Genomic DNA, 18,496 nt, shown 5'->3' with positions numbered 1-18,496 from the left:
ACCACTTACACAACTTTGCACCTGTTGGTCCCTTGGAATTTAAAGCCCACAATAAGGCTATATAGACCCTGGTTGAGAAATGCTGAGATAGAGGAACCTGGGCGATACGACAGTATTAGAGCACATGCCTCCCATATATGAGGCTTTGGGTTGATCCCTAGCACACATTGGGGGAGAGGATTCTGTGTGTACATGCACAAAATAAATGAATAAAACTTGTAAAGTAAAAAAATAGTTATGAAGCTGAATTTGTTCATCAGTAGGTAACAAAATATAAATTTAGAAATAATTCTGCCTTTTATAATTTATTTTCAGTCTGATATTCTCCATCATTACTTATTTTTCTAACACTATCATCTATCCTTTTGTTCTGTTCTTGAAAACTAATCAAAAAATGCTACATTTTACTATTAAATAAATTTTTTTGTTTCTTTTTGGGCCATACCCAGCAATGTTCAGAAATTGTTCTTGACTCTTTTCAGCAATCACTCTTGGAGGTCTTGGGGAAACATATGGGATTCCACGCACTGGACCTGGGTAGGTCTCATGCAAGGCAAGCATCTACGCTCTGTGTTATCACCCCGGCTCCTATATCTCACTACTACCTGATCACAGTATAATATATAATCTTCAGAAATATCAAAGCACATGCACAATAAGTCCAAAGACTTATGTGAAAGCAAAATAATAATTGTGATTTTTGGTGGCAGTTAGAGGGAATAGTCAGGAAGCATGTAGAACTCTTGGAAATAACATTATAAACATAAAAAATGTAAATACCACATTAATAAAATCTTGTTCAAAAACCCTGATTTCTCAGATAATTTCTAATGAAGCAATCTGAAGCATTTATTTAGAAGAAGGAAGTTAAATAAAAACATTTCTTACGGTGAGGATTCCAAAATGATGCTATTAGCTTGTGTTGAGGATGGAGATCTGTGATTCACAAATACTTCACTTGGGGAAGTATGAACCACATGGTCTACCAAATGACCAACTGAAGATGGTCGTAAGCGGGTTCCCTCTTGTGTGAATGCAGAATTTCGACTACATAAAGAGGAAGAAAAAAACGAAGTAAATATAGGTTTAGTTAATTTTTAAGTTTTTTAATTAGTTTGCATTAGAAATTAGGTATCTACTTTTAAAACTAATGACAGGGACTATCTGAACCTCTGACAAATTTAAGACATAAGTAAAGTAACAGCAGAGATTTGAGCTTTAGTCAATAATCTGTGATAAGGATTTTACCTATTCAATCATTTATTTTATTTAACACCTTTAATGTCCTTATATTTTAGTTACAATTTTGTATTCTATTTAGTAGTCACAAAGTAAGTAAGTGAAGTAAATGTTTTTATTTATGGGTCTTCTTTAAGCCCAAAGATTAGATATGGAGGACTGGGGATGAGTTCATGGGGAGAGCACATTTTTGTATCTATAATATGCTGTGTTCTGGTCCAAATAATCTTCCATTCAATCTAACTATCACAGATAACTTATGGAGAGTACTGAACACACAAATCAGTCAGAATATGCTTTATTTACAAATAACTCTAACATCTCAGGAGATCTAAAATTAGATACTGAATATCATATTCTCATTCTCAGAATTGATCCTTATATTATTGTCATTACCATTACTAGTTGTGGTAGAAGGCAATTATATATTTAATCTGTGTCAGGCATTATTCTAAACATTTTATATATTTATCACTTCATTTAACCCTCAAGATGCCACACAATATATATATATATATATGAACATATATGCTACTGTTATATATAATTTCATTTGTAAGGAAATGTAGCAAAGATACTAATTTTTTCAAAGTCCAAAATGTAATGACCAGGGATCATGCAGTTATTCAAACAAATGTCACTTTGGAATTTAAAAAAATGTTAGGTCATATAAAAAATGTTTTACTATCCAAAATATTTAACCAGAGACCATGCCAACTAAGTCAATCAAAAGGGATAATAAATAATCTAGATAAAACTAATTCTCTTCTATACTTGCTGGAATTGTTTAATGGTGCTGGGAACTAATGAAGACATGGCGAGGTAGAAAGAAACTAAAAAAAGAGTTTCTAGATTTTTTCCAAACAGGCTAATGACTAAAAACTTATTTTTATTAAAATGACTGATCAACCTGCAATTAAGATAGAATATTTGGTCTGACTTTAATAGTAAGGAATATATTAGCTGATGTTCTATGCACTAAACGTTGTTGTATATACTTTACATGAATTTATTCTTGAAGTTTAAAAATACCCATCAGTGAGATAAATAATAAAATTTAGATACATTTATTAAACAATACATAAAAATTATATCCTATATCAAGTTTATATATTTACTATGTCAGTTTCTGAGTCAATGAGGTCTTTAAATATGTAAGCATACATGTATTATGCTCTTAATGGAATTATCTTTACTAAATATCATATAAAAATTAAGATAGTATCTTTTAGTAGCGTAACATTAACCTGTTTTTACACCAAAGCATGCAGCTTTTGTGAGACATAACAGCATTAAGTGCAAGTACAATAAATGCTAAATAGTGCTTCTTAATATATTTTATATTTCATTATAATTAATGTTAGATTTGTGGGATTTGACAACAAAAATCCCATTTGCTACAACAACAGAGCAATAGTTGTATTATAAAATGGCCACATTTATTATCATATGCAAACATATGGTCCCCTAAAAACGTCTTTTGGAAAGGTATATATGGAATGAGATTAAGTCAAATAACCATATTTCCAGATTTCAGAACTATTAGTAATTGGTATTTATAATTGCACAAGATCTTTATTATGAAAATAAACTGTATAGTAAACTACTTTGTTCAATGCTCTACTCATTTCATTCCCCAAAGCTATTCCATGGTACTTAGTGAGCTGCAGCTAAGAGAAAATAATGATCAAGCACAACAAAAATTACATCTTGCAAAAGATTTAAATGTGGGCCTGGAAAGTTAGCACCGTGGTGTTTGCCTTGGAAGCAGCCGCTCCAGGACCTAAGGTGGTTGGTTCGAATCCCGGTGTCCCATATGGTCCCCTGTGCCTGCCAGGAGCTATTTCTGAACAGATAGCCAAGAGTAACCCCTGAGCACCGCCAGGTGTGGCCCAAAAACCAAAAACCAAAAAAAAAAAAAAAAAAAAAAAAAAAAAAAGATTTAAATGTTACATGTTCTGATCTTCTGGCAATAATTCAGGAAACAACATAATGAATACCTGATGTTGGTATCTACTTACTGATTAGGAGTTCCAGGTGGAGATCGTGATGGAAGGCTTTGTGTTTCTAACCTGTCATCGGATATAGAATTTCTGCTTACTACTTCCCAATCCATTAATTTCCGTCCCAAGGGCTTACTGGGAGATCTATGACATAATTTAAATATATCAAAATTTAATTGTTAATGTATATATTTTTAAATTTATATATATATATATATTTTTTTTTGTTTTTGTTTTTGGGCCACACCCGTTTGACGCTCAGGGATTACTCCTGGCTATGCACTCAGAAACCGCCCCTGGCTTGGGGGGACCATATGGGACGCCGGGGGATCGAACCACGATCCGTCCTACGCTAGCGCTTGCAAGGCAGACACCTTACCTCTAGCGCCACCTTCCCGGCCCTTAAATTTATATTTTAATCATCTATTCATTTTCTCAGCTTCCCTCCCTTTTGTCATTGTGATGATCAGGGGACGCCTGCTTGGTTGTAGTGCTTGCACCTGGGTTGAGATATTCACCGGGGTCACATTATACTTGTGGAGCTTGTAACAATTGTGCAATGGAAGTCACACACTTTGTAGAGGTGCCAGGGGTAGTTCTTGGCATATGTTGCAGTGCTTTTGAACAAACTTGTGGTCTCACATATATATAGAAAGCAGGCAATTCTACCACTGATTCATATCCTAAGTGCCCAAATAAAACATTTTATACTTCAACTATGTACAACATCATAAAAATTTGCTGAAAAATAAAATAAAATAAAAATTTGCTGAATAAATGACTATAAAAGTAAACATAATTAACTAATAAGAAAATAATGCATTTGAAGCAATTTATTAAGAGAAGGTGCACTACTTTATATGAAGGAAAAGGTCTAGAAATAAAGAGAAAAAGGAGAAATAGAAAAAGCAAGAAGTAATTAGGCAACAAAAGCTTTCTCACATAATATCAATATTATATCTTTAATAGCCATATTAATTTCTGGAACTCTAGTTTATTCTCAGATCACGAGTCCTAAAAAATTATCGACTAAATGATATTAAATTTAAATGTACTTTCTCCTCCAGTGTGGTAATAATGTTAAGTATATTACATTTTATTTAAATACATGGTAGATATGTTACACCCTCCACCCTTATCTTTAAAAAATTATTTAAAGTTAACTATTACATCTAAGGGTATTTATCACGATGTACTCAGACTCAACTATTAGAGTGGTAAAGATGAGAACTAGGTTGTCCTTTCCAAAGATTGTTTTGTGTTTGTAAAGGTAAAAACCCTCTTAATTAAACAACTAAGGTATTTTTACATATAAATCCAGATAATAGGCAAAACTCATGTTAATCAGGGCTAGAGAGTACAGTGGAGGGCAGCCTACATGCTGGCAACCCAGGTTTAATCTCCAGTATCCCATTTGGTCCCATAGCCTGCTATCTGAGTGCAGATAAAGGAGTAAGTCCTGATAATAGCTGGGGTGGCCCAAAACCAAACAAACAAACAAAAAAAAACTCATACAAATCGTACGATAGTTATACAATAATAGGCAGAGTTATTAACACAAAGGTTAACATGCTGAATTCAATTACTTATGTAGTAATCTATAATAAATCATCTTTAAGTGGTTAGTTTCATAGTTTAGGTATAAACTCACAAAAGAACATAGATCTAGGCTTGTCCAAAAAAAAGCACAGTAACATTCAATGCCAAAATATTCTAAAAAATTTATACATGGTAAGATATCTTAAAATGTATAAGTACCACGAATTCTATAATCAATCAAGACCTATACCTAAACATCTAAGATTACTTACATATCTATGACCTTAGTATCCTTATTGTTCACTACATTCTGAATCTTATGATAAATATTTAAATATTCAGTGCAGTGTTTCAGTCTATTAATTTCACTAAGCCACCAATAATTAAAAGTATTTATAAACCCAGTCCATACAAACTCCCTATCATTTTAAGATTCATGGCCAAAACAGTTTTAGTTTGGCTTAATGACATCTCCCTTAATTAAAGGCTATCCAACATTTTCTTTTTTTTCTTTCTTTCTTTTTTGTTTTTGGGTCATACCCGGCAGTGCTCAGGGGTTACTCCTGGCTGTCTGCTCAGAAATAGCTCCTGGCAGGCACGGGGGACCATATGGGACACTGGGATTCAAACCAACCACCTTTGGTCCTGGATCGCCTGCTTGCAAGGCAAACACCGCTGTGCTATCTCTCTGGGCCCTAACCAACATTTTCTAAAGGAGATAATAAAGACTAAAAAGATCCTGATTTAAATTTCATTTTTATAAAATAAATTCAAGGTAAAAAAATAAATAAATTCAAGGTAATTTAAGTATGTAAAATTTTCTACATTCATGAACTCATACAATATTCTGACTTAAGGACAACTCAGGACACTAATCTTCTACTAGTAACAATAAAATAAAACATTTTACCTTACTTATTATGCATTCGATTTTAAAAGTGAAGGTTTTTGAAGAAAACTTTAGTTTTATGGCTTGTCCATTCATGTTCATTCCTCATGCTATTTATGTATTATTTCTTATACATAACAAAATACTAAACATAAACTAAACAAAATACTAAACATAAAAGAGAGAACACTAACAATATAGTGTAAGAAATTGACCACTTTCATTTTCTGAGAAAAAAGTCATTTGAAAGAAAAAATTAAATTATACTTACCTAGTATGAAGTATCAGACAAATTTATTGTTGTGATTAACTAATTAAACATGACTGAAAACATTGCACTTTAAAACTAAATTTCAGGCACTTAATTTCATTAACAGTTTTAACCTCAAAGACCCACCCACTAAAGCATGCTGTCTATGTTTCCTGTTTAAGTGTGGAAATTACAGAGAAAAGAATACCACAATCATCAGTATTTGCAATGTGGTAAATTTATCTTCTAACCATGGTAGCTTATTTTTTTGTTGCATGAGAACATTCTATTGCTTTTTATTTTTTCAATATTACATGGCAAATGAATATGTAACAAAGAAATTTTAAGCACTGGCATATGAGAAAAATAAAATAACAATTATTACTGTCAGGAAATAAACAAATTAATGAGAAATCTTTTCATTTTGTTTTTGGGACACAGCCAGTATGTGTAGGAGTTCTTACTGGCTCTGTGCGCAAAAAAGACCACTGACAGTGTTCAAGGACCATATGTGGTGTTGGGGACTTGAATCAGGATTGAGGTTATCATAATTACATGAAAAGACAAATGCATCCTTACCTTAAGGCAGGGGTCTCAAACTCGGGCTGCAAACGGCCCTCCGTACAACATTTTGTGGCCCTGCCCTAGAGGAATCTTTTTTTGTTATTTTTTAGTTGTTTGGGTCACACCCCCCAATGTTCAAGGCTTACTACTGACTTTGCACTCAAGGATCACCCCGACTTTGCCTCCTGTGGCCTGCAGGTAAATTGAGTTTGAGACCCCTGCCTTAAGGAGAAATCTCTTCTATCCACTCATACTACAGACCAAAATTTCAAGAAATGACAAGAACTCTAGAAATTTCTAATACTTTGGTAGACACACAGTATATCTTATTAAGATTCTTATATAAAATAAAAAAAAATCAGAAAAATTCCAAAAAGGCTAAAACCACCTTTTTTCAGAGTTGGAAAGATGTAATGGGGGTAAGATACTTGCCTTGCATGCAGAAGACCACAGAGAGACTTGTATCATCACATATGGTCCCCTGAGCACTGACAGGAGTAAGCCTTGAGCATACTAGTACCCCAAACAATACTAACAAAAATAAAAAAAAAATTTTTTTTTTTTGGTTTTTGGGTCACACTCAGCAGCATTCAGGGGTTACTCCTGGCTTTATGCTCAGAAATCGCTCCTGGCAGGCTCAGGGAACCATATGGGATGCCGGGATTCGAACCACTGACCTTCTACACGCAAGGCAAACGCCTTACCTCCATGCTATCTCTCCGGCCCCCCAAAAAATCACAATTCTTAACAATCTGACCTAAAGAAATTTGAAAATGGGATGAATATTACAAAATAAAGCAATCAATTACTAAAAAGGTAACAAAACACTTCGAATAAAACTTTGTATTACTAACATAATATTTGACTTAAACTTATTGGAGATACACAGCATAGTCTGTTTAGCTCCCCTTTAAAGGAAAACTAACAGCCTCCCCCGCCCCTTCCCAAGATAAACTAATGGCAGGCAGAACAATAGTATGGTGTGCAAGGTGCTTGTTTTACACACAGCCAACCTGGGTTCAATACCCTTAGATCCCCTAACATCTACCATGAGTAAGCCCTAAGCAGCAAAAAAGGAAAACAAATGGACCAGACAAAGCACTTCATTTTCTTAAGATAACATTTTTTTTTTTAAAGAAAGGCTCATCAATGTGATAATTCTGCAGTATTGCTTGGGAAAAAAAGATTTTAGCAATTTTAATTGCTAATTAAAAAATATCCAATGGGGGCCGGGCGTTGGCGCTAAAGGTAAGGTGCCTGCCTTGCCTGCGCTAGCCTTGGACGGACCGCGGTTCAATCCCCCGGTGTCCCATATGGTCCCCCAAGCCAGGAGCAACTTCTGAGCACATAGCCAGGAGTAACCCCTGAGCATTACCGGGTGTGGCCCAAAAACCAAAAAAAAAAAAAAAAAAAAAAAAATCCAATGGCTAGCACTTTTATAGGTACTCCACACAGTGAGAACAGGACTTGGTAGTTGGTACTAAGAGAATCCTTTTGAAATGCACTTAGGGCAGAAAAAGGATCACTATGACTATGATAGTTGGAAATGATCACTCTGGACAAGAATATTGAGTGCTAAAAGGAAGTAAAGTGATATAATATACAGTAACATTATTGCAAAGAGGGAAGTGGGGAGACAGGGAGGAATAGAGATAGAAAGAGAGAGGGGAGAGAGAAAAAGTGAGAGAGAGAGGGAAAAGACAAAGAGAAGGAGGGAAGGTCTGCCACAGAGGCAGGCAGCAGGGAAGATGGGGTAGGGGTAAGGAAAACTGGGGACATTGGTAGCAGGATGTGCAATGGTGAAGCAGTGGGTGTTGGGCACTATGACTGAAATTCAATCATGAACAACTTTGTAACAGAATCTCACAGTGATTCAATTGAAAACTTTTAAAAATATTAAAGTTTTTTTTTCTAAAAAGAAAGAAAATCACCTTGATTGCATTCCTGAACTGAGTCTATACTAGTGGCAGTGGTTGGGAAATAAAGAATGTAAGAAAAAAATATCCAATGGGGATTTCATGTATAGCACAGTCCTACAATTAGTATTTTATTTATTTTTTATTTTATTTTTGGTTGCTATTGTTGTATGAGCCACTATTAGTGGTGTTTAGGGGCCTACTAGAGCCATATCTGGCAGTCCTGAGGCACCAAGGCAGTGTCTTGGGGTATTTGTGAGGATGTAAGGGGTTTGACCATTTGGTATTGGGTATCCTTCTTCCTAGTTATGTGTGCTATAACTTAAATAGTCTTGTTTTATTAACATTTATTGTGGTGATCATTTATCAATATATAAAAATGGTGAATCACTAGACTGTATAACTGATACAAATATAGATCAATTGATATAATTTAAACACATCCCCTTCAAAAATAAGATATAAGAGGCTTACCTTGCAAATACCCTGTCTTTATTTGCTTTTTCTTTGCCATACTGAACTGATTGGACTTCAGTTCTCCCGCTAAAATATATAAATTAACATCAAAATCAGTTCTTAAAGAGAAATTTAAGATAAAGAACAATAATGTGATTATAATTTTAGAAGAGACAAATATTTCTAACAGAAAATATAGGGAGATTAAGTAAAGTAACAACTGGGGCCGGAGCAACAGCACAGTGGTAGGGCATTTGCCTTGCATGCAGCTGACCCAGGATGAACCTGGATTCGATCCCTGGCGTCCCAATGGTCCCCTAAGCCAGGAGCAATTTCTGAGCTCATAGCCAGGAGTAACCCCTGAGTGTCATGGTATGTGACCCACAATCAAAACCAAAAAAAGGGAAGAAAAGTAACAACAAAGTTTACATTTCAGTTCTATCTAAAAGATGTTTAACTATAGTTCTTCCATTAAAAAACAAAGATACTGTGTTTGATAGGAATTTGTCAGATGCTTCTTTATTAGAGAAATATAAGATAAATAAATTTTTTTTTTTTTGGTTTTCGGGCCACACCTGGTAACGCTCAGTGGTTACTCCTGGCTATGCGCTCAGAAGTTGCTCCTGGCTTGGGGGACCATATGGGACGCCGGGGGATCGAACCACGATCCGTCCAAGGCTAGCGCAGGCAAGGCAGGCACCTTACCTCTAGCACCACCGCCCGGCCCCAAGATAAATAATTTTGCCTAAGAATTCCTTCTATTATGCTCTGGAAAGATCCTTTCTTTGGAATCAGAACCAGGTTGGTTCAACCTCATCAAAGTCTACTCCTTAAATTTGTGGTTTATAATTTAACTATTATATATAAATTTAACATTATACAACTATTTTAAAATTATTTTTAATAATATATTTAAGCACCATGATTACAAACATGTTTGTAGCTGGGTTTCAGTTATAAACAAGAACATCCCCCTTCACCCGTGCAATCTTCCCACCAATGATCCTCATCTCACTCATCCTGTATTTGAGACAAGCAATCTATTTCAGAAATAAAATATAACATTATTTAACTATATAACTATTTTATAATAGTGTTTCTAATTCTATTTGGAGGGCCTTAAACATGGCATATCTTTTTTTGTTTATTTTTTGGGGGCCACACCCAGGGTAACCCACACACAGGGGTTACTCCTGGCTATGCGCACAGAAATGGCTTGGGGGACCATATGGGATGTTGGGGATAGAATCAAAGTCCATCCTGGACCAGCCCCATGCAAGACAAAAACCCTACCACTGCACTATCACTCCAGCCCCAACATGGCATATCTTGAAGAATGCTTTTTCTTCATTGACTATTGGTAACAATAAAAGCTGGAAAGATTGGTTACACCCTCCATTCTTCCATCTGGAAATGCAGGCAACTTCAGATTTTTGCATATAGATAGAAACAATGTTGGAAATTTTCTTGAAACTAATTTGTCTAACAAAAACATCATCTATGTATAAGAACTAAACCTTCTCAAGGAAAACTCCAATGTGTTCAGGCTAAATTTATTAATTAATAACTTGAATATTAGTATGGATTTAGTGCATTTGTTACTTGATGAATTATTTTGGCCAACTGCCCAAATTCTATATGGCAAATAAGCATGTAATGAATACAAATAAACACAGTCAAATAAAGGTTTTAAAGCTAAACAAGGCAACTTGGAGGGGCATTTGGGCCACATTCTGGGCCACATATATGGTGTGGGACCATATATGGTACCGGAGATCTAACCAAGATGACTGCAGGCTTGCATTGAAAACACGAGCCTAACCCCTATGATATTTCTCTGGCCCCCTAAACAAACCATCTTAAGATCATATTCTATAAATAAATGGGACAAGATGACATGAATATATAATTTACAAGTATATATATATTGTTTTGTTTTCTTAGCTCACACTAGTGGTACTCAGGGATTACTTTTGGCTCTATACTCAGATATCGCTCCTGGCAGGCTCCAGGGACCATATAGAATGCTGAAAATCGAACCCGAGTCTGTTCTAAATCCAGGTTGGCTGCATTCAAAGCAAACACCCTACCTCTGTGCTCTCTTTCCGGCCCCATAATTTCTTTAAGTTGGCTTTTATTTATTGTTTCCTTTAGGCTCACACCTGTACATGCTTCAAGGGCTACTACTGACTCAGTGTTTAAAGACTGCTCCAGTGGTACTTAGACAAAGACTTTAGAAGCACCAGGGAACATGCTTCTCAGTCCTTTGAGTTATCACCTCAGCCCTTTTATTGTGTTCAGATATTAAAACAAGTCAAAGTGGTATATCTTAAGAAAACAATTAGGAAACATGAAAGGGCCCAAGTAACCCAATACAAAGCTTAATGTGCTAGAAAAAAAAATCAACTAAAGGAACCCAAAGCAAGCAGAAGGAAATCAATCTGGAGTAGAAATCAATAAAAAGGTAATGGAAAAACATTAAAAAGATAAATGAATCCAAGAGCAGGTTCTTTGAAAGAATAAATAAGATATACAAACTAGAGGCAAAGAGATAGAACAGCCAGTCAACCTAGGATGGAAGGCGGTTCGAATCCTGGCATCCCATACGATCCCCCAAGCCTGCCAGGGGCGATTTCTGAGCACAGAGCCAGGAGTAAACCCCTGAGTGCTGCTGGCTGTGACCCCCCCCCCCAAAAAAAAAAGAAGAAAAAAAAAAGTAAAGAAAAGATACACAAACTATTAGCTGGACTCCAAGAGAGAAGATCCTAATAAACTGAATCAGAAACGAAAGGGGAAAGTTCACAACGGGCATCACAGAAATTCAAAGGCTCATCAAGGATGACCATAAAAATCTTTATGTCCATTAAATTAAAAAACATACAAGAAATAAATACATGTTGTGATTCTTATAACCTTCCAAGGCTGAACCAAGAAGAATCAGAATACTTGATCAGGGGCTGGAGTGGTGGCACAGCTGCAGGGCATTTGCCTTGCCTGGGTTGACCTAGAATGGAACGAGGTTTGATCCTCTGGCATCCCATACTGTCCCTTGAGCCAGGAGCCATTTCTGAGCTCAGAGCCAGGAATAACCCCGAGTGTCACCGAGTGTGGCAGAAAACCCAAAACTAACCCCACCCCCCAAAAAAAAGAATACTTGATCAGATCAGTCCAATTACTAACAAGGAAAATGAAATGGTAAGTCTCCCCAAAGATCAGTTAGGACAGAGAAGGGATCACTCACTATGACAAGAATAGAATTTTGCATAGTAGCTATTTTGACAACTAATTAAACAATACAACTATGCTCTCTTTGCAAAAGGTATCTTGGTTTTTTTTTTTTTGGGGGGGGGCATACTCAGTGACACTCAGGGGTTACTCCTAGCTATGCACTCACAAATTGCTCCTGGCTTTGGGGGACCATATGGGACACTGGAGATCTGACTGAGGTCCGACCTGGGTAGCTGCATGCAAGGCAAACATCCTACCATTGTGCTATCACTCCGGCCCAGGTATCATAGATATAATAGAACAAAAATTTGTTGTAAATACTTAACAAAGACAATGGAAATTATGACATGTCTAGGTTACTAATAATGTTAGACTCATGTTACAAAATAATGATCTACATTTTAGTCAATTAAGTGGTTTTATAGGTTTGGTTATGTATGAACCTATATGGGCTTGTAATAAAAACAGAACTTAAGTTCAGTTATGCAGGAACCTACATGATCTCGTAACAAATAACAAACAACAGAACAAAGCAAAAGAACTTTTTGCTAATGTCTATATCAAGGGATCATATTCCATACAGTATGACTTAGGAAGTATATGAGTAACAAAACTCCAGAGTTTGACAAACAAAGCTTGTACTTTAAAGTGTTTCCTCTATCAAACTCCCAGGCAGAAATGGGAGTGGGGATGGCATAAGAGCCTTGGGAAAAATAGAGATTATTTTTTATTTTTTAGAGATTGTTTTCTAATTCTTAGCTTGAAGAAGGAATATTTCCAAGGTGTTACCTGAATATTATGTTTCTTTTCAGTGTGAGCAGCAGGTTAAGTAAGCTTGGGACTCCTTTTAAAGGAGGGGGGAGAGCAACAATAATGAATTAATGTAGCACTTACCAGTACCGGAATTTTGAACCTAATGTAAAATAATGTGCAAAAAAATTCTTTTGAGGTGGAAGTGGTCTGTCCAAACGGAAGAATGTATGATGTTCTACACATGCTTTCCATAGATTTTTGCATGCTCTGTAATTCACCATATTAAATCCCAATAATGTTTCTCTAGATTCATGCTATAAAAAAAGGACAAAATACAGGGAAAACATTAGGGCATAATGCTTCATTAATATACTTTCCATAAATACTTTAATCTTAAAAATACTAACATCTTTTTTGCTTGTCCAATGAAGAAATCAAAAAAAAAAAAGGTAAAATATAGAAACCTCTCTTAGTAACATTACAACTGATAGGATCTTATTATAGTAAAGTTTACTAGTTATAAATGTTTTAAAATTGATATAAATGCTTTCAAATTTTATTGGTTATATAATTTTGAAACTAATAGCAATAAAATAAAAGTACTTATTTAACAATTACTTAAGTTCTGGTATAAAATTCCATTAAGATATATATATACATATATATACTAACATAAATATCCTAACAGCACAACTCTATAAATAGATGCTATACAGAGCTAAATATAACTCTAATGATGTAACTCTCTAATGTTACACAGAGCTAAACTTTAATGATACACTACTCTATAAGATGGGTGTGAAGGGCCAGAGTGACAGCACAGCAGTGAAAGCGCTTGCTTTACATGCAGCCAACCCAGGTTCGTTCCTTGGAATCCCATATAGTCACTGGAGCCTACCAGTAGTCACTGGAGCCTACCAGGAGTAATTTCTCAGTGAAGAGCCAGGAATAAACCGAAGATGGATGTGAAGATGGAATTACATGAAAATTGCTAATATATTACCAGAAATGGATCTTAATAAATTCTAAAACTGTATTATTGCTAGTAACATTGGAAATATTTGGCAAAGTAAATGAGAGAAGTTGGTTTCTACAAATATGACTAAGTAAAATACCTGTTTAGTTTTTTTTTGTTTTTGGGTCACACCCGGTGGCGCTCAGGGGTTACTCCTGCATCTGTGCTCAGAAATCACACCTGGCAGGCTATGGGGACCATATCGGTGGGATGCCGGGATTCGAACTGCTGTCTGTGTTGGTTTGCGTTTAAGGCAAATGCCTTATCACTATGCTATTGCTCCAGCCCCAGAAACCTGTTTAGTTTTTTTAAAAGATTCTACCATATACTATTCTACTAAACATTTATTGAAATATGAGAAATGTTAACATTTAACATTATTCATAACAACTACAACACGGAAACAGAAAAACTATTTACTAACAATTTATAATTATATTAATCCAGCATAATATTGTATAGCAAAGGAGAAAACTACTCTTTCCATGTGCAACAAAATTAAATTTCACAATGTACAGGTAAGAAGGCAGACAAAAGTAAAGCATGATTTCATTTATTATTTTTATTTTGGTTTTTGGGCCACACAAGCTGTGCTCCACTCTCACTTTTGGAAAAGCTTGAAAGATCATATAAGGTGTGAGGGATCAAATATGGGCTGGCTGTATAAAAGGCAAACACCTTAACTGCTGTATACAGCCACAGCATAATTTCATTTTTAAAGTATCAATATAAACAAAGCAATCATGATGGTATAAACAAAATAATATTTATCTTTTTCAAGAGTAAATAGCAGGTGAGCTTCATTATCTACTATGCCAGTTTCTATCCACTATATCAGCTTCTAGCATGCTACAAATTATATAATTTTCAAACTATAGATCAGTTTTCTGCTTTATTTAAATAAAAACTGTCTTGTAAAAATAATATAACTTGTGAATACCAATGATAAAATTGTTACTTAGTAACCAATATCCTCTCTTAACATGTAGCTGTAGAGGCCAGAGATAGAATGGTGGGAAAGGCACTTACTTGCCTTACATGTAGCCAATTCAGGTTCTATTTCTGGTATCTCATATAGACCCTAGAGCCTGGCAAGGAGTGATTACTGAGTGCAAAGCCTTAAGTAACTCCTAGGTGTGGCCCCAAAATAAAAACAAACAAACAAACAAGAAAAAGTAGCAATTCAAAACTTTTTTCTAATCTCTCTTCTCTCCTCTCCCTCTCTCTCTCCCTCCTTCCTTCCCTCTCCCAATCCCCTCTCCCTCCCTCTCTCCTCCATCCCCACCTCCTCTCTCATGTGCAAGACAAGTGCCTTACCTCCTGCACTATCTCTCTGGCCCTTAAAGTACATTTTTATGATTTCGAATGAACACTTCACACACATGCACAAATACCTTGAAATCTGCATTACTTTTCAAGCTATATGTAGAATAATGTAAGACACAGGATAGTGTTAATTTAAAAAAACACCTTAAAAGGATGTATTTCTTCACAAAATACTATTTTCTTTCTTTTTTTTTTTTTTTTTTTTTTTTTGGTTTTTTGGGCCACACCCTGTGACACTCAGGGGTTACTCCTGGCTATGCGCTCAGAAGTTGCTCCTGGCTTCTCGGGGGACCATATGGGACGCCGGGGGATCGAACCGCGGTCCGTCCTAGGCTAGCGCAGGCAAAGCAGGAACCTTACCTCCAGCGCCACCGCCCGGCCCCAAAATACTATTTTCTATGAAAACTTGTTATATTTGTTTGTTTTTTGTTTGTTTTTGGGCCACACCTATTTGATGCTCAGGGGTTACTCCTGGCTATGCGCTCAGAAATCGTTCCTGGCTTGAGGGGACCATATGGGACGCCGGGGTATCGAACCGCAGTCCGTCCTACACCAGTGCTCGCAAGGCAGACACCTTACCTCTAGCGCCACCTTCCCGGCCCCAAAAACTTGTTATATTTATTTATTTGGTTTTTGGGTCTCGCCCGGTAGTGCTCAGGGGTTACTCCTGGCTCTGCACTCAGAAATCGCTTCTGGCAGGCATGGGGGACCATATGGGATGTCGGGATAAGAACCTCTGTCTGTCCTGTATCAGCTATGTGCAAGGCAAACGCTCTACTACTGTGCTATCTCTCTGGCTTCGTATTTAAATTTTAGAAGAGACAATACCACAACAAAGGAATGCAAAATACTGTATGCTCATGAACTAGAAACAAAACTAAACAATCAAGTTTTCTAAAATAAAATGAGCTTCTACATGAAAGGAAGTACTATAGATTTAGGGAAAAAAAAGGCAGGGCAAGCAAATTGCTCAGACACTGTCTGGAGACAGACAATGACAATTTCTAAGATCACAACATAGCAAAAATGGCTATCTAGAGAAGAACTGGAAAATTAGAAAAAAGGCAACATTGATAATACAGTGGGTAGGTTACTTGCTTAGCTTGTCTAGATTGACTGAGTTTGATCCCTGCCACCCAAAATAGTTCCAGGAGCTCTACTAGGAGTGACCCCTGAGTGCAGAGCTAGGAGTAAGCTCTGACCGCCACCCGGCATTGTCTCTCCAAAAAAAAAAAAAGAAAACAGAAAGAGTGGGGATCTAAAACATACAACCATAAAATGTGAATTAACTCAGCAAATAGTTATCAGTGGTATAAAATTATTACTTGTACTAAAAATTCTATTTTGAATAGCTAGTCATTATTTTTTCCAGCAGTGCTCAGGAATCACATTTCTGGCAGGATGGGGGGAGGGAGGAACCATGTGGGGTACAGAGAATTGAACCTGGGTCAGCCACATGCAAAGCAAGCATCTTAAGTGCTCTCCTATTTCTCTAACTCTCTGGCTACTTATTTTTTCTTTTCTTTTTTATTTTGGGCCATACCCAGCGGCGCTCAGGAGTTACTCCCTGCTCTGCACTCAGAAATTGCACCTGGTAGGCTCTGGGGACTATATGGGACGCCAGGAATATAACCCAGGCCTGTGTTGGGTCTGCTGTACGCAAGGCTAATACCCTACTGCTGTGCTATCACTCTGGCCCCTGGCTTGTTATTTCTTAAGATTTCACTTACATTAGTAATTATTAGATCAATACTTACCAATTCTTTTCTAAGTTGAATAAAAAACTGCTTGCACTTAAAAGAAATTTTTACAATCTTCAACCTGGATAAAGATAATGAATGGGGTATTAAAATATTAAAAACAGGTGAAAATAGTAAATTAAGAAATTACTCCTGTGGAGCCAGCACAGAGACACCAAGGATCAGAATCTCTCCAGGACCCAACCCGGTAAGATGTCCCCACCCAACGAAGGTGGGGCTGATTCCTGCCATGTGATTGGGCACCCAGAGACTTAAAAAGGATGGCTGCCCCAATCTCTGCCTTCTTCCTGCAGAGCCAGCACAGAGACATCAAGGAGCATAATCCCTCCAGGATCCACTCCGGAAAAGCCGTTCTCTCCGCAGCCGTGCTTATCTTTTAACCCCTGAACTCCATTTCTCCACATTGTACGAAGCAATTTGCAGCCTTAACAATGGAGACATTTTGCAGTACAACCCCATGTTTAAAGAATCAAGATGGCTGCTCTGATAACCCAAAAAGTAGAAGACAGCTATGTATCCTCTCAAATAAGAGGTTTAGAGTAGAATTATGGAAGATGTTCAGAGAGCTCAAAAAAAAAAAAAAAAAAGCGTTGATAGACTTGACTGGAGAACAAATAAGCATCAAGAGGATGTGACGACTAAAATTAGAAATTTTCACACTGAAATAACAGGTCTGAAAAAACTCAGCTTATACAGCTCTTGCCAGGTATGTGGTTTGGGGAGACACTAGCTGAAGGCCCTCTTCCTAGCCTGGGGAGTGCTTGGAGGCTTGGCAGGCCCCGAGCCGTTCCCCCATCTCTCTCCTGGACTCCAGGCCCTCTCTGGGTGCCTGCCCAGATGGCCAGAAGTGGGTTCAGTTGGACTCTTAACAGTCCTCAGCCTTCCCCCGTCCCTCTGTACTCCAGTGGGGAGGTGCATGGGGTGGAGGGTGGGCAGATATCTGGCTTCCAGTTTCCCCTTTGATTCTGGAAGCCAGATCTTGCCAGGTATGGGGTTTGGGGAAGCCCCATTCTGGAGGCCTTCTCCCTAGCTTGGGGAGTGCTGGGAGTCTTGGCATGCCCCCAGCCTTTCCCCTTATTCTCCCCTAGACTCCAGGCCTTCCCTGGGTGCCAGCTCAGATGGCCAAAAGTGGGTTCAGGTGGACTCTTAAGGGTCCTTAGGCTTCCCCCCTCCCTCCGTACTCCAGGGGGGAGGTGAATGGGGAGGAGGACGGGCGGATATTTGGCTTCTGGTTTCCTCTTTGATTCTGGAGACCAGCTCTTGCTAGGTATGGGGTTTGGGGAGGCCCCATGCCGGGGGCCTTTTCCCTCGCCTGAGGAGTGCTGAGAGGCTTGGCAGGCCCCCAGCCATCCCCCTCTTTCTCCCCTGGATTCCATGCCTTCTCTGAGCACCGGTCCAGGTGAACTCTAAAGGGGTCATCAGGCTTTCCCAATACCTCTTCCTACACTAATGGGAATGCGCTTTGGGAGGAGGGCAGGCTGTTGCAGCACTGGTTTATGTTGGGACAGTCACTGGAAATTTTTTCCCTTGGTCTCCATTTCCAAAACCATGCGTGGGC

The 18,496-nt window shown here is 37.4% G+C and overlaps 1 protein-coding gene across 1 annotated transcript in view; it reads right to left on the bottom strand.

Moving 5' to 3' along the window:
• Positions 1-18,496, bottom strand: part of PTPN4 (protein tyrosine phosphatase non-receptor type 4) — a 210,422-nt gene that overhangs the window by 56,779 nt on the left and 135,147 nt on the right. The window contains exons 11-15 of the mRNA XM_049773139.1: positions 16,936-16,999; positions 12,979-13,151; positions 8,875-8,943; positions 3,261-3,386; positions 889-1,047 (exon numbers count right to left, since the gene is read on the bottom strand). Coding sequence (XP_049629096.1) covers positions 889-1,047; positions 3,261-3,386; positions 8,875-8,943; positions 12,979-13,151; positions 16,936-16,999 — 591 coding nt within the window. The remainder of the gene's footprint in view (positions 1-888; positions 1,048-3,260; positions 3,387-8,874; positions 8,944-12,978; positions 13,152-16,935; positions 17,000-18,496) is intronic.

The sequence above is a fragment of the Suncus etruscus genome, chromosome 5 (genome assembly GCF_024139225.1).
Source record: "Suncus etruscus isolate mSunEtr1 chromosome 5, mSunEtr1.pri.cur, whole genome shotgun sequence".
Taxonomy (NCBI): domain Eukaryota; kingdom Metazoa; phylum Chordata; class Mammalia; order Eulipotyphla; family Soricidae; genus Suncus; species Suncus etruscus.
Note: the sequence above shows the minus strand (reverse complement) of the source record. Positions and strands in the feature narration are given on the sequence as shown.